Below are 20,284 nucleotides of genomic sequence, written 5' to 3' on the forward strand. Positions count from 1 at the left end.
GGGGAGCGCCCCGGCGCCACCAGAGTTAAGGCGCAGGCGTGTCCCCTTGGGGTGGGATGGGGCCCCAGCCGGGTGCAGGAGCCTCCCCCCTGCTCTGGCACCCCCCCAACCCCCGCCCCAGATTGGCTATTGGGGCCAAATACCGAGCTCCCCTCCTCTCCTCTCCTCCGAGGCGGGGGCGGGGAGGGGGGCACAAGGTCGCCGCCCGGCAGGGAGCTCATCCGGCGGCGCAGACGCCCAGCGGCTCCGGGGAGGGACTTGGCCGGGGCTGCGGCCCTCCGCTCATCTGGGGAGGAGCCGGGAGGCTGCAGCTGGCGGCGGCCGGCCCTGGGCGGACGGAGGTCCCGGGGAGCCACAGCCTGGCCTGAGGGTCCCTCCCCCCCGCCCCCCCCCCCCCGCTCCCCCCCACCCCGGCGACAGCGCACCCCCCGGGCCCCCCGGGGCCTCTCTCGGCAACCGCGGGAAGAAGGCGCCCTCTCCTTAGCGGGCCCGGAGCTGCAGCGGCAGCGCGGGGCGCGGCCGAGGGGAGGAGAAAGGAAAAAGGGAGCGGAGTCGGCTCGGCCTGGCGGTGACTCGTGGGGCCGCGTCTCCGCCAATCTGCGGGCGCTGACGCGGGGGGCGGCTCCGGGCTCTCGGATATCTGCCGGCCCGGGCGCGGGGCGCCGAGAGGCTCGGCCGCGCGGGCGCTGCACCTGCCCGGGGACCTCCCCGGCCGCTCCGTGCGCCCCCCAACCCGGTGCCCGGCCCCTCCCAGTCCCCCCACCCCCCGCTCGGCCTCAGGTCCCCGCCTCCGGGGCCCTGCCCTCAGGAGCCGCCCCTTCTCCGGCTGGCCCGCCCGGCGCCGAGCGCGGCCCGCGGACCCGCTGAGGGGTTGGGGGGAGGCGGTGGCGCGCCGCACCCCCCCGGCAGCCGCACCCTGGCCTCCATGGGCCGTGGCGTCGCGCTCCTGCGCGCCGGATGAGCGCAGAGACCCCACGCCGGCCGCTGCGTGCCCGGGGCCTCACCCGGCTGCGCCCCCAGCTCCGCGGACGAGGGCCGCCGGGCGCGGCCGCTCCAGAGAGGCGACAGGGGACGGCCCCGAGATGGCCAGGCCAGCGGGCGCTCTGGCGGCGGGCGCCCTCCACGTGGTGCGGGCCCGGGGGCAGCCCCCGAGCTGGTAGCCGCCCGACGCCCGGTGGACGCCGAGCCGCGCCGCGGCACTTGGGTCGGGCCAGGCCAGGACCAGCCGGGGCCCGGGCGGGGCGCGCTCCCGGAGGGCGCCCGGAGCCCCAGGCCGCGCGGCCATGAAGATGATCCTGGTTCGCAGGTTCCGCGTGCTGATCCTCATGGTGTTCCTGGTGGCCTGCGCTCTGCACATCGTGTTGGACTTGCTGCCCAAGCTGGAGCAGCGCGCCGTGCGGCCGCCGGGGGAGCCCGGCTGCTCGTGCGCGCAACCCGCGGCCGAGGCGGCGGCGCCCGGCTGGGCGAAGGCGCGGGGCCGCCCCGGGGAGCCCCCGGCCGCCGCCTCCGCGGCCGGCGACGCGGGCTGGCCCAACAAACACACGCTGCGCATCCTGCAGGACTTCAGCTCCGACCCCTCCTCCAACCTCACGTCCCACTCGCTGGAGAAGCTGCCGGCTGCCGCCGAGCCGGCCGAAGGAGCCTCGCAGGGGCAGGAGGCCGGCGGCCCCCGCGCCCGCGACCCCGCGCACCGACCGCTGCTCCGAGACCCCGGACCCCGCCGGTCGGTGCCGCCCCCTGGCCCGAGCGGGGACGGCTCCCTCCTGGCTAGGCTGTTTGAACACCCACTCTACCGGATGGCTGTTCCACCGCTAACGGAGGACGACGTGCTCTTCAATGTGAACAGCGACATCAGGTTCAATCCCAAGGCGGCAGCTGAGAACCCTGACTGGTGAGTGAGGCTTCACGGAGGGGGCAGGGGCGAGGGGGGGGGGGGAGGGGCGGGCAGGCCCCGACCCCTCCACCGGGCCTTCAGCCTGTGCTCCCTTCCCAGGAAAGGGCCTTGCACATTCCCAGGCATTGTGTAAAGAGGCCAGAGGCTCAGGAACCCTGGGAGGGTATGGACCCTCACGGCCAAGCAACGCCCCACCCAGGGGAGCTTTGTGGGGTGGGGCAGCATGCTGTCTCTTGCTCAGGGCACTGCCTTTGTCTCCAGAATGACTGCCTCCTTGAGAAGGGCTGCTGGGTGGTTTGGGGACTGTTCCCCGTGGGGCCAAGGGAGGGTCAGTGCTGCCTTCATAGGAGAGCCATGCTGGCCCACAAGCTCCTGGTCTCTGGCTCCAGAAGCCCAGTGGGGCAATGCAGGCACGGGCTGGCAAGGGCATGAATGAGAGGAGCCACTGCCCCTAACCTTTCCCGGGGGGGAGCTGCCGGCTGTCAGGCCTTCCAGACACTCGGCGACGTTTCTCTAGTGGACACATCAGGAAGGTCTGCAGAAGCCTAATGAGCCCTGTAAGCCGGTGGCCGAGAACAAAATTAGCAGAGGGGCGTGCTGGCCCCAATGAGGCAGAACAAAAGGGCTCTCCCAGCCAGGGTGCAGACAGCAGGCTCCCCTGGAATGGTGCCAGCTGCGTTGGGTGACAGCTTCATAAAAGGTGAGAAGCATATCCCAGGAGCGCTTCTTTAGACTGTCCTGGTGTAAGCCCTTCCCCCCCCCAGGCCCTCCTCAGCCACACGGAGCAGAATTAGCAGATGCGGAACCCAGAGAAGTGAAATATTAACTAGCGGCCAGGCCGGAGTAAATAGCTACCTGCAAGAGGTTACCCAAGCAACGCAGGGAAAGGCCAGGTTTCCAAAACATCTCATAAAAATCCTTTCTACCCTGAAACTTGACCAGGCCCAGGCTTTTCTGTCTAAATACACCAAGGTGTTCGGTGGCCTTTGAGCTTTGACTGCCGGCCAGGTTCAAGGAAATGCTCAGAAACTTGAGAATCAGAGCGGTGGCCCAGACCTGGAGCTCTTCACAGGAGAGACGGAGCCCAGGGCCGATGGTCAGTGAGGCGGCCCCTGCGGGACAGGACTTGGGGCCGGAAGGGCCCTATTTGCGGGCGAGTTGGAGCTAGGAGAAGAAGCTCCATTTCCCTCCGGCCCAGCAGGAGTCTCTGTGCTCCCCCAGACTGGCCCCCGGGCTCCGGAGATGTCATGTCGGAGGATGTGCCACTTCGGGCCTCAGCGGGAGTGAGTGCCTGCTTGTTTCCTCGCTCCCCACCCAAGACTGCTCTCGTTAAAATCAAGTTTAGCTTCTTGCATCATCTCTGCCCCTGGTTGTTGGAACCAAAAGAGGGTGCCCAGGGAAGGTTTCTGACCGGCGGGGCGTGTCTGCGTGTGCGCAAAGCACGCGGTCAGAGACGGCTCACTGGTCTGCCCCCAGGAAGAGCTGGTGGCCTCCCACCCCCCAAGCCGACATCAGGCTTGTTGGGCTGTTTGGGTGACCCCAGGACAGACGAGGCAGGGCCTCGCGCTGATGTTCTGGACTTGGTCCTCATGTAGTGACAGCTGTCTGGGTGTCTCCCGAGCGCAAGTAGGAATTACGGCCTTTAGCTATGTCATTAGTTACTAGAACGGCAGCCGCGGAAAAAGTGCCCACGTCCGCAGGGTCCTGTCTGAGCAGAGGCCCCTTTGAGTACGTCTGCATCGGTTTGGACCCAAAGTGAAAACCTTGGCGTGGGCACCAGCTCCTCCTTATCCATCCGGGCCTCAGCACTCCGTTCCTTCCCTGCTGACTCCGGTCACCTTAATTTTCTGCAGGCCGCGCGAAGGCACGGAGAACGAAGAGTTCTTGCCCACCGGGGAGGCGGCAGTGGACTCCTACCCCAACTGGCTAAAGTTCCACATCGGCATTAACCGGTACGAGCTCTACTCCAGACATAACCCCGCCATCGAAGCCCTGCTGCATGACCTCAGCGCTCAGAAGATCACCAGTGTTGGTAGGTGCAGGTTTGGGGCTGCAGACAGGCACCTGCAGAAGGCAGGGGCTGCCTTCCTCCGCAGGAGACGGGTGGGGGTGGGGAGCTATCGCTCCTCGGCTCCTTGCCGGAGCATCACCTGCTGGGATGATTTACGCGGCACCTTCTGGGAGGGGAGCGATGCTTTCGATGCCGTCGGCGGGCCAGGGGCTGCTGCCCCCCGTGACGAGGCTGGCGAGGGAGAGAGACGGGCCTCGGAGCCTCGCTGTTGCGTTCCGCTGACCCCCTGGAGGAGGTCCCCCAGAGGAGCACCTCCCAGACCGCAGGTCTCCCCTCCAGGGGTAAAGAGGGGACACACACCCCTGGTGGCTGCGGCCCCGCCCTCAGCACAGCAGGGGGACACATGCAGAACTCACAGGCGTGTGGTTCGGGAGCAGCTCTGCATCAGAGCTCTGCCCGGTGCCCCTGTCATCTCCTGTGCGCGAGGAGTGACCAGGGCTCGAGCGTCTGGGGTGGAGGCCCGAGCACTTAGTCATTCAGAGGCAACATCTCTGAGTACTTTGGGATCTGCTGACTCGGACGAAAAGGGGCATCCAGTTACTGATTTCAGGCAAATGTGTCAGGGGCAGTTTCTGAGCACGGAGGTTTGGGGCCATTGTTCTCAGGCCTGTAAGCGATCGTTTGTGAAGGTCCCCGCTCGTCACCGGTGGTGGTGGTGGCTCGGTGGCGAGAGGGATGGGCTGAGGCCCTGGGGTGGAAAGAATAGTTCTGGGGGTACCGCCAGGAGCTGGCCTCGGTACACACAGCCGGGAGAGGGTGGAGGTAGGCCAGTCGGGGGGTGACCTGAGTGTAGGTCCCCACCCTGTGCGGTGGAACAGACGGACAGTTCTCTGACACAGTCTTCCTGGCGTCTTCCCGAGGAGCCACGGTGCTGGAAGGGCCCCCGTGCCCTGGGGCTCTGTCCAGTTGCTGACCAGGGGAGTGAGGCTGGCAAGTGGGTTTTGCGGGGGGCCTTTAGGGGCTCTTTCCGGCTCTCTCTGGCCGGTGCCGAGCTGTCTGCTGGGCACCCGCCACCTGCCAGGACTGCTCACCCGCGTGAAGGAGAGCTGGCAAGAACAAGCTGGCGTTTTCCTCTCTTAGCTGGCTACGCAGGAGGGGTCTGAGCACCTCCCCAGACCCCAGCCCTGTCCCAGCTCTCCCCGTGGAAAGCCCAGCCTCCCTTCTGCCCGTGGCAGGGGTCAGGGGCTTTAGGCGGTGCTGGGAAGCAGGCCGTGTGCATGACAGGAACTGTCCCCAGACAGCCACAGCCGGGTGCCCCCTTCACTCTTGAGAGCAGGCGAGGCCATTAAAGACACGTCCCGGGCATCGACCAACTCACTCCTCACCCGTTGAGCAGAGGTTCTCGGGCACCTGCTGACCTCCAGGCCCCGCTCTGCCTAGCGGTTTGAGGGTGAATGAGCCTCGGCAAGATTCCGCCGTGGGTGACCCAAGAGGCCCAGGGAGGCCAGGAAACGGACACACTGAGGAAGACGAATGCTTCGAACGCTGTTTGCACAACATCTAGGAGGAGGGTTTAGAAAGGAGATGACCTTCATCTGGAAGGAGGGGTACGGAGGACCTTCTGTGAGAAAAGACATCTGATCTGGGGCTTAGATGAAGTGTTTGCAGTTGTCACAGAAGGGGGCAGGGAGGGCTGGGCTTTCCAGGGAAAGAATAACATTTTAAAATTTAAAATTACAAAATTTAAAATTTAAAATTAGAAACGGTTTTAGACAATACAGTATGAAAAGAGCCCGCTCTGCGGCTGTCCGTGGTGCCCCTCTCTGCCTCAGTTTCCCCATCTGTCCAATGGGCTTGTGCCCGCTCAGGTACACTGCGTTTGTTCTAATGAGATGACGCGTGTGAGTCTGCAGGGTCACCACTCTCAAGTGCGGGGTCTGGGGTGCTGGGATTCCAGAGGCTGGCCAGGCTTACCATGTCCTTCAGGGAACAGATGGCCTCCAGCTCTCCTCGGACACCCGCGCGATGCAGAGGACAGGGCCCGGCAGCTCAGGGAGAACACAGGCACCCTGCTCTCTCTGCCCCGCCAGGGGTCTGGACTTGAGGCACCTCCCACCCACTTTTGGCCTGCCCCTGGGCAGGGGTACCTAAGTTTCCTGACCACGGTGGACTGAGCCAGGGGCTGGGGATCTCATCCCAGGGTCCTGCTTGGCCCAGGCCTGGTGGTGTGAACGGGGAGTGAGTTCCTGATGGGCTGTCTGTGCTGATCCCACTCACTCCTAGACTGCTCTGACCTCGCTGGTCTTTCCCAGTCACTGTGCAGGACCCAGTCGGTGCTGGGAGTCTGACTGATGCCCCTGGTGCCTGGTGTGAGTCCGGGTTGGCAGATGAATCTCAGGTACTTTGGGTTCTCACGCGGAACATAAAAGATGGTTATGACCTAGACCCTATAATCTGCACTTGCAAATCTGAAATCCAAGTGTAACTCGTTCAACAGCAAAACCTGACCCAACCTGAACTTATATGGAGGCAGAACCTTAATTCACAAGGCTATTTATGAACCCTTTTTTCTCTCCCTTGGAGTAAATATTCACATGTTCCTCCGAGGCAGTAAGAGTATGTTTAATTACGGGGTTCTGCCCAGACCTATCGGGGCCGCTACCTAATGTGTGGGAGGGACACGTTATTTGCGCCCTCTGTCAGCTGAGATGTTTGAAACCCTGGAGCGCTTCTGTCCTCCGAGACTTTGATGAGCGGCGTGGCCCTACGAAACCTATATCACAGGGCTGCTGAGAGGCTTCGATGAGAGAGGAAGAGAACGAGGTGGAAATAGAGGCTAGGGAGCGTCTCTGCAGGCAGGTGTGTGTTGGGGCAGCGTTCCAGGGCAGACCAGAGCCTCCTTGCTTGCCCAGAGCAGCGCGAGCTGGACAGGCCAGGGGAAGGCCTCGGTCGACCCTTGGCCCCGCACTCCCTGCTGCCTCAGTGAGCCCCCAGGTGAGCTCACACTTGTGGAAAGGCTCTGGTCCACAGGCAGCAGGAGGAGAAGGGCTGGCCCTGCTCCGGGGATGCACGCTTCCTGGGTGGTGTGTACTCCCACATCCAGTTGGATGTTCTGGTTAAAAACCCAGCTGCTTGAGGCCTTAGCCCCTGGCGGGGCCCTTGGCTTAGGAGAGCCAGCCGGGCAGGTCTGCAAATGCAGGCCCTGGGTAGGAGCTGTCTGCTGCCGGAGGCCTCTGCGCCTGTCACTGCTGTGACCCGGAGTCGGGCACAGCCTTTGAAGGTCTCGTGGGGGACCCCGGATGACAGCCCCTTTCCTGGAGCCCAAGCCTGCCTCTGGGCCAAGGTTCGGCAATGCCACCCTCCTGAACACGAAATGGGAGAAAGACGTAGAAATCACACTGACCCACACTCGTGGTGTACAGGCGAGTCTAAATCTAAAGAGCTGGAGATCCAACCCACTTCCAAAGCGCCTTCTGCAGACCGGGAACCGCCCCCACGAGGCAGGTCTCGCGCAGCCCTGCTCAGAGCTCTGTCCCTTTCACCTTCAAGTTGTGCATCCCGCTACCAAACGCGAGCCCGGAAACATTGTTTCTGCAAGCTTCCCAGAGCTTCCCCTCGGAGCGGTTCCATTAAATCGCCCCCGTTCGGAACCGCTCGATCCACTTTGAAGCACGTGTGGCCTTCGGTACAGCTGCTGTGGCCGACAGAGATTTATTTATAGCCGGGCTCCTGGCTGCTTGGTAACGGCCGTTTCGCTGCCTTTAAAGAGGCTGGGGACGTTATCTACCTCTATTCAGCTTGAAATCAGGCATGCAGCGCCTTCGGCTCGGGCCAGTGATAATTAAATCGCTATCGTGCGCAATTATGGATGCAAAGAATAAATGACACAATTAACCGCTCTGTACTTGGAATTGCTTAATAAGGAAACGAAGTCACACTAGCATGAGAGGATTCAGGCAGCCTCCAGCTGAAAGACGCCACCCATACTCCATCCAGGTCGGGACACGACCGTGGTCGGTCCCTGAACAAAGAGCTGCTCCCTAAGACCGAAGTTTTGGGTGCTGATGGATCTAGCTGGGTCGGGACTAATTGGCCAGTGAGCTTCCACGAACAAAGGCTGTGGCTGGGACGGCCAGGGTGGGCAGCCGCCCTGGGGGCCCCTGGGGGCCGCCCTAATTGGTCGGAGGCCAGCTCCTCAGGAAGGCAGTTCCAGCCCCAGAGAGGCCACAGTCCCCCTCCCGCCCTGGGGGCCACTCGGGGCCCAGACCCCAGATGCTGGCTCCCCAACCTGTAAACTGACCCGTGACAAGGCTCAATCCGCGGGAGGCACCGTAGGTCATCAGGGAGGAAGGACACAGCCCACCCAGAGGACGATGGCAGGCAGCACGCCAGAGAAGGTGATACAGCTGAGCCCCGCCCCGCCCCCCTCGGTTTCCCTTCCAGCCATCTGGTCCGAGATCAAGAACAAAGCCCACCAAGTGGGTACCTGCTTTCTCCTTCGTGAGCAGACAACAGCTGGGGCCCCGGAATCCCACAGGGATGTATTCTGTCGTGTCCCTTCCCATTGCAGGGAGGGTGCGGGCTTCCAGCTGGGGCTGTGCTGGACTTTCTCTCTGAAGTACATTTAATTATCGAAATAAAAGTGAGCAGTCTTAAAGAGCATGGTGCACGTGGGGGCAGCTACAGCTCAAACATCCCGGGGGTGCCTGCGAGGCGCGGAAGTTTGGTGGAGGCCTGCCAAGGCTTCACGGCAAGTGGGACGGGAGGACCCAGGCCCTTGTGGCCTCTTCCAGTCCCTCGCTCCGAGCAGCCCCCTCGACGCCCAGCACCAGGGTCCCCACCAGTGACGGCCAAGTGGACACGCCCCCCACTGCTCTCCGAGGGTCCACGTGCTTCCACGCCCGAAGGCAGTACACGGGGCTCTGCGTGGCACCCAGGGGTCCGGAGCACGGGTCAGATCCCACTCCCGCCAGGGGGTGAGGTGCGTGGGGTGGGCAGGGACTTAGGTGCCACTGGCACCACAGTCTTCAAATCCGAGCTGTCCGTGGTGAGGCCTTTGCTTCCTCTGACCCTTAAAACAGGCAGTGGCTGTGAAAGTATCCGGACCGCCTACCTGACCGCAATCCCTAAGGACAGACATGGGTCCCACTTCCCAGACGAGGTGACAGAGGCCAAAGGCAGTAACATCAGAGCCCCCCCCCCACTGGTGTGGCAGTGCTGGGGTCCCTGGCCGGGACGGCACCCCTTTTCCCTTCAGGGCTGTCTCTCTCCTCCCACGGAGGCTCTTGGTCCTTGGCCCGACCCCATCCTTCCTCGGGGGGATCCCAAGAAATGTAAAGCCTGTTACGGTTCTTCTGGGGACAGGTGTGTTCTGGGGAAAGACAGTGAGCAAAACCCCAGACTGTCCAAGCGTCTTCGTGGTCACGGAATTACAGCGTCCGCAAACGTTAGGTCATAAAGTATAGGGTGTGCTATTCACACCTATTGACACGTGTGCTGACTGATGCATGTGTGCTAATGATCGCTGCTCAGTGCTAACCTACCCCGTACTGTGAACGCATACTGGAGGGTACGGTTCCCAAGCGACAGCAGGAGAGACAGAGCTGACATCCGTGGTCTGAATGGGGCAGTCACCTGCAGGAAGCCGGTGAGGGAGGAGAGAGCATAGAGGAGAGGCAACGTCGGTGGGGTAGAGGGAACTAGGCCAGACACCGGTCAGGTGCCCCTCGTGTGTTAGTGACCGGATGACAGTGGGGCCCAGGTTTGGGAGGGGACACGGAGATGGAGAGGAGGTGGCATCTGGGCAGGTGCCATGACAACCCTGGCCTTAGCCTGGCCTCACCTGTCACAACCGCTCAGTGGGGTCGCCTCCTGGGATTAAGGCTGGCCGGGTTTGGATGGGCCCCCGTCCCCTGGGAGACGTGGAGACCCGGCCAGGTGGGCTCTTGCACACCTGGGCCTCTCCCCGAGTTTGCCTCTGCTTCTGTGGCACCTCGCGACCCTGCACCGGGCCACATCCCTCAAGTCTGGCTTCAGGAAGAAACCCCACACTGACGCCCTGCCTCTTGAGGCCTGGTCGGCCTCTGGGCCCTGCCACCTGGGCCCTCAGCCCCCCAGGTCCCCGGGTCCATCCCGCAGCAGCAGAGCGAGCGTCTGGGGGTGTCTGCCTCTCTCCCACCCCAGGTGCACACGTGACCTTCACCATGGCTTAAGGCCGTTTGCCTGTGGGTTTTGGCAGGGAGACCACACTTGACTTTCGAGCAGAAGTCCAAGGGTCTTCCGGCTGGCAACCCCAGCTCGGCAGACGGGACGGTGCTCCCAGACGGGAAGGCACACGTCCCCAGACAAGACAAGGGCGGTGTCCACAGCGGGGAGTCCTCAGTCACTGGGAGGTTCTAACGCACTTTAATTTCTAGTTATTCTCTTGTCTGCGGGGAGGAGCCCGCAGCACAGTGGGAAACGAGGGGCGACAGTGCATGGGGAGTCGCCTTCCAGAACAAGAATGACGAAACAGGCCAGATTTGCATAATAATTTAGTATTCAAGAAAACCAGGACTACGGGTCCTGGAAGGAGCTGATGCGCTGTCGCTGATTGGCCCTGGAAGGAATAATTAAATCCAGTGACCCCAGTTATTACATGGAAATGGGGACATCGAATGGGGCTTACTCGGGCCTCTAATTTCTTTAATAATCACTTCTGTGTTCGTGTTATGAAAAACGTAATAAATGTCCATTGTCGAAATTTAGAAAGCACAGATAAGGGAAAAAGGAAATGAAAATCATCTGTGGCTCTACTCTGCGGGGGTCCCCACCGAAGCTTATCTGTGCATCCAGATTTTCCCACGCACTTGGTAGACACCTTCCAAAGAGGCAGCTCACCGAACGTAAGCGTTCAGAAGCCACTTTGCTTAGTAAGGAAATCCTAAGCCGTTTGCTGTGTCCGCAGAAGTTCCTGGGAGGCAGCAAGAAGGCTGCGTAGCGCTCCTTCACACGGGGTGACCCGTGTCGTGCGTCTGCCCCCGGGTCGGGCATTTGAGGTTATTTCCGGTGCTTTGGAGTGAAGTAGAATTTGTTGCTGGCTTTGCTTTCCTGAGGAGGGTGCAGGTTGGAAGAGCATCACCACAGACCCACGTCGCAGGCTGGTCTGGGGGAACTGGGCCTCTGGCATCACCTGGACCCCAAGACCGGCCTCGGGCTCTGCACGGGAAGGAGCGGGCTGTGGCCAGGTGGGGAACCGGGGTGGGGGTGGGGGGCGGGCTGGGCCTCGGCCGTCACAGAGGCCCTGAGACCACGGAAGATGCTCAGAGAGCTTCAAGCTCCTGGGCATTCTCCACGCTCGTGACTGTCAGCCGTCTTGAACGTGCTGTGTTTACCCGCCTGATTGCGACAGCAGTCCTGGGAGGTAAATAGGACTGGCATCCCCGTGCCGCATGTGACTTGGCTGTGCCAAGTAATACATTTCCCTCGTTTGACTTGACCCTGGCCACAGCCCCTTGACGGAGGCTGGGCAGGCATCTAAATGCCATCTGACACAAACCAACAGTAGGGAGGATGAGGACTCCTTCCAGGGTGCCAGGCCATAGGGAGCTGGGCACAGACTCCAGCCTCAGGGCTCCTCCACACCAAAGCCCCCCAGGATAGCAGCCCCCCAGTATGGCACCCCTCCAGTATGACGCCCTCCAGTATGGCGCCCTCCACTATGTCCCCCCCCAGTATGGCACCCTCCGGTATCGCGCCCTCCAGTATGCCCCCCCCAGTATAGCACCCCTCCAGTATGATGCCCTCCAGTATGGCGCCCTCCAGTATGCCCCCCCAGTATGGCAACCTCCAGTATGGTGCCCTCCAGTGTGCCCCCCCAGTATGTCACCCTCCAGTGTGCCCCCCTCAATAGCATCCCTCCAGTATGGCGCCCTCCACTATGTCCCCCCCCAGTATGGCACCCTCCAGTATGGCGCCCTCCAGTATGCCCCCCAAAGTATGGCACCCTCCAGTATAGCACCCCTCCAGTATGCCCCCCCAGTATAGCACCCCTCCAGTGTGCCCCCCTCAATAGCATCCCTCCAGTATGGCGCCCTCCTGTATGGCACCCCTCCAGTATGACGCTCTCCAGTATGGCACCGTCCAGTATGCGCCCCCCAGTATGGCACCCTCCAGTATGGTGCCCTCCAGTATGCCCCCCCAGTATAGCACCCCTCCAGTATGGTGCCCTCCAGTATGGCGCCCTCCAGTATGCCCCCCCAAGTATGGCACCCTCCAGTATAGCACCCCTCCAGTATGGTGCCCTCCAGTATGGAGCCCTCCAGTATGCCCCCCCCAGTATGGCACTCCTCCAGAGTGGTGCCCTCCAGTATGCCCCCCCCCCAGTACACACCCCTCCAGTATGGCAACCTCCAATATGGCGCCCTCCAGTATGCCCCCCCAGTATGTCACTCTCCAGTGTGTCCCCAATAGCACCTCTCCAGTATGGCACTCCTCCAGTATGGCACCCTCCACTATGCCCCCCCAGTATGGTAACCTCCAGTATGGTGCCTTCCAGTATACCTCCCCCAGTATAGCACCCCTCCAGTATGGCGCCCTCCAGTATGGAGCCCTCCAGTATGCCCCCCCCCCCCAGTATGGCACTCTCCAGACTGGTGCCCTCCAGTATGACGCCCTCCAGTATGGCGCCCACCAGTATGCCCCCCCCAGTATGGTAACCTCCAGTATGGCGCCCTCCAGTATGCCCCCCCAGTATGGCAACCTCCAGTGTGCCCCCCAATATAGTACCCCTCCAGTATGGTGCCCTCCAGTATGGCACCCTCCAGTATGGCGCCCTCCGGTATGCCCCCCCCCAGGAGAGCACCCCTCCAGTATGGTGCCCTCCAGTATGGCACCCATCCAGTATGCCCCCCCAGTATAGCACCCCTCCAGTATGCCCCCCATTATGGCACCCTCCAGTATGGCGCCCTCCAGTATGCCCCCCCAGTATGTCACCCTCCAGTATAGCTCCCCTCCAGTATGGCGGCGTCCAGTCTGGTGCCCCTCCAGTATGGCCCCCTCCAGTATGCCCCCCCTAGTATAGCACCCCTCCAGTATGGCACCCTCCAGTATGGCACCCTCCCCCAGTATAGCACCCCTCCAGTATGCCCCCTCATTATGGCACCCTCCAGTATGGTGCCCTCCAGTATGCCCCCCCAGTATGTCACCCTCCAGTATAGCTCCCCTCCAGTATGGCGGCGTCCAGTCTGGTGCCCCTCCAGTATGGCCCCCTCCAGTATGCCCCCCCTAGTATAGCACCCCTCCAGTATGGCACCCTCCAGTATGGCACCCTCCCCCAGTATAGCACCCCTCCAGTATGGCCCCCTCCAGTATGCCCCCCCTAGTATAGCACCCCTCCAGTATGGCGCCCTCCAGTATGGCCCCCTCCCCCAGTATAGCACCCCTCCAGTATGGCCCCCTCCAGTATGGCCCCCTCCCCCAGTATAGCACCCCTCCAGTATGGCACCCTGCAGTATGGAGCCCTCCAGTATGGCGCCCTTCAGTATGGCTCACCCCCAGTATGGTGCCCCTCAGTTATCCTGTAGTCACCTGGCCTTGATCTTCACCTCCATGCACATTCTTCCCCACCCATTCGCTGACCCCCTGGAATCCAGGAGTCACCCTAGGTTCCTCTCTCACCTCCATACCCACACCTACTCCACTAAATGATTCCTTGGACCCCCAGATATTTCTTTAATTTTTCCATTTTCCCCACCTCTGTCATACAAACCACCATCATCTGCTGTGGCTGCCTCAGCCTCCTTCCCCTGGCTTGCACCCTCCACCCATGTAGCCGGCCCCCCTACATGGTGGCGGGCGGTATCTACCTGGTTCCTGGCTGTTCCACTGCCTTGTGCCGACCACTCCCTCCCTGCTGGCAAAGGACTGCCACACAGCCAGGTGCCCCAGCCACCTCCCTCCCACCCGCTGGGATGGGCGGGTGCACAGGCTTGCTCGAGGCTGGAAACGTGCTCAGCCGCGCCCTGACTCCCGCCTGTGACAGAAGCAGAGCTGGTGCCGGGTGGGGATACAGGAGGCCCTCTGTGTGACCTGTTTCACGTGGTCTGGCCCTTGCCGCATAGATGGTGGGGTGGGCCAGCCCACCCAGCTCCTGAGGTGGCCACAGGCCAAGCCCAGCCTCCTACCCCCCATCTTATGGAGACCCCTATTTCCCTTCCTTTAGCCCCATCCATAAGAGAGAACCGCAGTCTGGGGAAGAGTGGGTCTTTTCAGGGATTCTTTAGACTTCTGAGCTGGTGCAGCATCCGGGAAACCATAATGTTGCTTCTGGAGCCATGTCCATCGGGAGCCCCCCGGAAGGCCCCTGTAATGAATGAGCTGCTTCCAGCCAAGGGGTCTTCAGGGTCTCAGACTAAGCCTGCTCAGGCTTCCAACAGAACCCCACAGACTTAGACGGGGCAAGCGGCGGTGTGTAGGCGTGGGTGGGTGGGCGTGTGATGAGGTCGTGCAGGGGTCTGGGGGAGGGAGGCGTGGCTGGCAGGTACCTATACCTGGCCATCCTTTCTAGAAGCCATTCCCTTTGTCTATGGGTCAGACTGCCTGAGAGATTCCGCCCACCCGCCCCCCCCCTCCACCCCCTGCAGACCCAGCACCTAAATATCAAGGTGGGATGTGTATCACTGTCAGTGCAGGAAACCCCAGACCTCCCAGACAGAATGGAGCCCGCAACCACATCCAGAGGCCCAGGCGGGGCCTCGGGACCCGGGTGGGAGCTGCGCACTTACCCACAGCGGGACGAGCTGAGCGCAGCAAGTGACCCCGTGTCTCTTTCCCTCTCTCCTGCAGCCATGAAGTCGGGGGGCACGCAGCTCAAGCTCATCATGACATTCCAGAATTATGGGCAAGCACTGTTCAAACCCATGAAGTGAGTACTGGGGGCTGGTTGGGACTAGGGTGCCAGGCGTGGGGATGGTCTGTGCTGGAACACGCAGGCACCAAGTCTCTAGTGGAAAATGCAGGGTTTCCTCCCAGAGGTGTTTCGGGTGAACTATGGGTGACTGCTCGGGGCTTTCTCCCCATCAAGGCAAGCGGGCAGCACAAGGGCCCGGTACCCTTACCCGCTCCCCTTCCTGGCCTCCCCAGTCCTCCCTCTCTCCACCTTCATCCACTGGCAGAGCATTTCTACCCCAGGGAGCATAAGTGTTTTAAACAAGGAGCCCGAATATGGGCACCAAAGAATGCCCCTAAAGGAGGTGACTTTTGCCTCTCCTGCCTGCCTTGGGGGTCAGCAAACTTTTTTATAAAGGGCCAGCCGATAGACATTGTAGGTTTTGCAGGCTGCACGGTCCGTGTCTCCACTAATCGACTCTGCTGTCCCAGCCCCAAAGCGGCCAAACAACGTCTCGGTAAACAGACGTGGCTGTGTGTCAATAAAGCTTTATTTCTAAAACTAACAGGGGGCTGGGTTGACCCCTCACCTGTAGTTTCCTGCTCCAAATACAGCAGAAACCATGCTACCGAAATAAACATTAGGGTACTCGCTGGCGCACGAAAATTTGTGGGAATGGTGGAGAAGGGACATTTGACATCCCGGCCATCCCAAGAAAATTCACAAGGAGCATCGTGGTTTTGATGTCCGCTCCGGTGATCCTGGGGCTTGGGTATCCGTGTGGTCCAAGGTCGCTCTGCCACCCTTTGTTAGCCCCGACAAGGCTGTTCGTGCACCGGCAAGGGTTTGCTGCACCCCCGAGGGCCCACAAGGACCGTGCAAGTTGTGTGAGCCTGCCGCTCTGGGGGGTGGTGGGACGAAGGGAAGCTGTCTTTTGTTCACCAGATCGTGGCCACTTGTCCTGATACACGATTTTCAGAATAAGCTGGAACATCTCTTCTGCTTAATTTTCAAACGTTGAGAATGATGGTAACTAATTGAGAAGCATTCCAAATACCTTTCGGGCCAAAGAAAATCTAGCTGCTAGTGTGTAACTTGTGACCGAAGGTACGATTTGGTGTCAGGGTGCTTCTGGGACTGTTGCTCTCATTCCTTGGGCCAGATGTCCTGCTGGGGGCTTCCCCGAGGATCCGCTTGACCTGTCTGTGGTCTGGGGCTGCCCGGAGCAGGTGGGACCTTATTCACACAGGCAAGACGAAGGCACCAGGGGAGGGCGAAGGCCTGGGGCTGCCGGGATACAGTGGGCATGCCCCATGCTGAGGAGTGCTGATGCCACCCCTGACCGTGTCGAGGGTCCGTGAGCACGGCACCTCCTTCCCTGTGGCTGCGGGAAGGGAAGTTGGCACCTCCGTCAGGAGAATCGTAGAGAAGAGGGAGCCGTTAACGGGCTTGGCTGTCTCAGGAGGACGGCTGGAGGCAGGCGTGTGGACGGCCAGCATGGTTCACGTGTCCCCGACTCACGAGGGACGACTGGGGTGAGACAGCTAGAGGGTATGCAGCCTGGGGGCAGGCACGGGCTCCTCGTGGAACATTCTGGAGGGGACTGAGGCCTGGAGTGGGTATGGGCTTCTCGTGGACCATTCGGGAAGGAGGTGAGGCCTGGAGCAGGCACGGGTTCCTTGTGACACTTTCCACCCTCCTTGGGCTTCTTCACGGTTTCAGCCCCTCGGCCGAGGGGAAACAGTTGAGAGGTCGCAGCCTCTCACAGGGAGCTGAAGTAGAACGGCTACTTCTAGGTCCCTTAATGTCACAGCGGTGCCCTTCCTGTCCCTCCGTGGAGTGACCTGTGCGAATGCCTGCGGCCAGGACGCCCCGTGTGGGCGGAAACACGGCAGCATTGGTGGCATTGCCTGAGTGGCCGCTCTGTGCAGGCGCAGCCGTCCTGGCATTTCCTGGGCCGGGCTCTGTGCCACGGGGTCACACATTTGTTGTTGTGTCTTCGAAACGCCTCTGTGAGTTACAGGAAGCAGTATTATTCTCGCTGTTGTCCTGCCACATAAACATGAGGGAACCAGGACCCGGGGAAGTCGTATAGACTGCCTGAGGTCGAGCCCAAAGTCCAGGGAGCCTGGCCTCCGCCCCCACCCCGGCCTCCCTCTCCCCTGGGCTTCCCCTCCTCCTAGCCTTCCCTCCTCTGGCCTCTCCCGGCCTCCCCTGGCCCTGCCCCGGCCCAGCCTCCTCCTCTTCCGGGTCTCCCCTCCCCTAACTTCACCCCCCGCCCCCGGCCTCCACTATGGCCTCCCCAAGCCACTCCTTCCCAGCCTCCCCCGGGTTCCTCCTCCAGGGTGGGCACCATCACCTCCATGGTCGTGGAGGAATATAGCGGTCTGGCAGGGTAGGACAGCCAGGCTCACGGATGCCCGGAAAGCTCACATAGCTCACGTCTGCCCCTTTTCTCCCGAATTCTCAGCACCCAGCCTGTTTAGAGCAGGAGGGAGGTCTGGTCCTACCTGTTTGGCATCTGAAGGCTGAGGCCACACATGGACCATCTGGGACAGGGTTTCTGCCCGTGCTCAGCAAGGGCCAGGGGGATGTTGAGGCCAGGCTGAAGCCATGGAAGCAGGGTTGAGAATCTCTAGGCAACTGGGGAAAATGAGGCCAGGAAGGGAGAGTGTATGTCCATGACCCGTGAGCTAGACTGCCAGAGCCATGGTGGGCATCCTGAGGTGAGCCAGGCCCCTTCCCCTGCACACAGCCTGGTCCTAGGCAGAGGACTGGCCGGGCACGGTGGGCACAGGGCAGGGGTCACAAGCCGATGGCGTTGCCCCCCTCTCGTCCCATCCTCTTGCTGCTCTGCTGGGTCGTATCCGGGCATTTCCTGGCATCCGGACTCCCCTCCGCTGACCGTGCCCTGAGCCTGGCATTGACTGTGGTCCCGTTGCCAGCAGCCTCCACTCCCCTGAGGACCCTGGGGCCCAGGCCCAGGACCCCAGGAGGCTGCACACGCCATTCCTGTCCCCAGTGGCTGTGGTCTGAATGTGAAAACAGCTGTGGTTTCTGACCATGGCATTAAAAAACTAAAATCCATGATTAATAGTTCTTTTTAAGAAACACTTGCTTCTCTGAACTCCTGAAAGTTTCCTAAGTTGTCAGTCCAATATTAGGAATTAATTATATGGTAGTACTTTTCCTCCAAGATCTTGAAGGATATAAGTTACGAGGCTCTAGGAGAGGGTGGCTGGTGAGATGGGGGTGGAGACTGGGGGTCCTGCAAAGTGTGGTTTCTGTGCATGGGGATGACCACTTAAAGTTTAGCATTACACGTTTTTTAAAAGTCACTGAAAAACACACCCCTAGCACATTAGCTCGCGAGTTTCTGGACTTTCTTGCTTCAGGGTTAAAGTAAGGTTTCTAACAAGTGAGGGGCAAGATGTAATTCACGTATCGTACGGTTCGCTCACTCAAAGCCTACGACTCAGCAGCTTTTAGTGCACTCACAGAAATGAGCATCCGTCACCACAATCCACTTGGGAACCTTTTGGTGACTCTAGGAAGAACCCCATGCGGTGTTGCCGTCACTGCCCGGGTCCCCCTCGCCCACCCTGTAGGCCCAGACGCCACCAATCCATCTTCGGTCTCCGGGATTTACCAATTCTGGAGCTTCCTCCCAATAGAATCGCACACAAACGTGACCAGCTTCTTTCGCCCAGCACCGCGTCCTCCGGGATGACCCATACTGTGGCAGGTGCCAGCGCCCCGCTCCTTTCTGGGCCGAACGATACTGCCTCGTGGGGCTGGGCCACATTTTATTTGTACTTCCACCTGTTAATGGCATTGGGGCTAGTTGCAGTTTGGGGTTGTTGGGAATATCGCCGCCGTGAATACTCACGGACAGGTTTTTGCATGGACGTGTGTTTTCGTGTCTCTCGGGTCCACACGTAGGAGCGGAGTTGCTGGGTCTTCTAACAACTGAACTGACCTGTCGGAGAGACTGCCAGACTGTTTCCCACGGGAGCCGCTCCCCTTATATCCGCGGCCACCCTTCATCCTGGCCAGTGGCTGTTATTATCTGTCTCTTCGATCCCGGCCCCCCTGCCGTGTGGTGTCTGTCTCCTAGTGGTTTAGCCCCGCATTTTCCTGATGACTAATGATGTCGAGCGTCTTGACACGTCCTTGTTGGCCATTTGTGTATCTTTTCTGGAGGAATGTCTACTCAAACCTGCCATTTTCCAGGGGGGTTGTCTCTTCATTAGGAAGTTGTAAGCATTCTTTATGTATTTTGAGCCCAAGGCCCACATCACGTGTGTGGTGTCCTTTGAAGCGCGAGAGTTTTCGTTTTTAAGTTTATTTATCATTTTTGAGAGACCGAGCGCACGCGCTACGGAGGAGCAGACAGAAGGAGAGAGAATCCCAAGCAGGCTCCTCACGGTTAGCACAGAGACAGGCACGCGGCTCAAACTCACAAACCGTGAGGTCATGACCTGAGCCAAAAGCAGGAGTCGGACGACCGACGGACCGAGCCCCCCAGGTGCCCCTGCGGCCCAAGGCTTTTGTTCTGAGGGTGCTCTGTTTGTCTACTTGGTTTCAGCATAACGTTTACGGGTGAACGTTGAGACAACACGCACGCTACGTCGGCGGCGAGCTGTGTGGCTGAGGTCTGCGAGGCCGATGTGTCCACAGAGCAAGCAGGGTAGCCACGGGCACCACGTGCCCCACAGGCGGCTGCAAGAAGCCGGTGGCTTGGCCACAGTGGGTGGACTCAGTTGGACGTTCCAGAGAGCATGGCTCGTGGCGACGAACTTCAACCTGCTTCTCGAAAAGGAGCCTTCCGGGCAGGCCCATGACACGGGCTGTGACCCCCCCCCCCCCCCCCCCAGCACAAACATTCACAGCCATCCCACACGTGCCCACCGAGCCTCTGGGCCTGGCCTCGTGCCTCGGACCCACACTCTGTGCGGACTCCGCCGTCCCACTACTCAGATGGGACAGAGAGCAGAGTGCTCCAGAAGTGCGGCCCCAGGATGGGGGCCTGGCTCATGGGTGGTGCCTGTGCACAAAGCGAATCAGGTGGGCAGACGGCGGCAGACGGGGGCAGACAAGCTCCCCTCACCTTCGAGTATGACCGGGGCTGGCTAGTGCAGGGCAGGTGGCTGGAGGGCTTTCAGAAGGGACCTCCGCTGTGGCCCACCCTGCTCCAGCGTGACCTCCTATTAACCATCACGTCCTCAGAGTCCCTACTTCCAAGTAAGGTCAGGTTTGTGGATCCCAGGGTCAGGACTCGGAACATTTGCGGGTCCCAGGGCCAGGACGCGGGAGGTTCGCGGGTCCCAGGGCCAGGACTCAGAATGTTCATGGGTCCCAGGGCCAGGACGTGGGAGGTTCTTGGGTCCCAGGGCCAGGACTCAGGAGGTTCGCGGGTCCCAGGGCCAGGATGCGGGAGGTTCGCGGGTCCCAGGGTCAGGACTAGTATGTTCGCGGGTCCCAAGGTCAATATGCGGGATGTTTGCGGGTC

At 60.9% G+C, this 20,284-nt stretch overlaps 1 protein-coding gene across 1 annotated transcript in view; it reads left to right on the forward strand.

Annotated features, from left to right (window-relative positions):
* Positions 1-775: 775 nt before the first annotated feature.
* The window catches only part of FAM20C (FAM20C golgi associated secretory pathway kinase), a 47,249-nt gene continuing 27,740 nt past the window's right edge, over positions 776-20,284 (forward strand). Inside the window, exons 1-3 of the mRNA XM_045462357.1 lie at positions 776-1,891; positions 3,748-3,926; positions 14,730-14,808. Coding sequence (XP_045318313.1) covers positions 1,284-1,891; positions 3,748-3,926; positions 14,730-14,808 — 866 coding nt within the window. The 5' untranslated portion in view covers positions 776-1,283. The remainder of the gene's footprint in view (positions 1,892-3,747; positions 3,927-14,729; positions 14,809-20,284) is intronic.

The sequence above is a fragment of the Leopardus geoffroyi genome, chromosome E3 (assembly GCF_018350155.1).
Source record: "Leopardus geoffroyi isolate Oge1 chromosome E3, O.geoffroyi_Oge1_pat1.0, whole genome shotgun sequence".
Classification (NCBI taxonomy): domain Eukaryota; kingdom Metazoa; phylum Chordata; class Mammalia; order Carnivora; family Felidae; genus Leopardus; species Leopardus geoffroyi.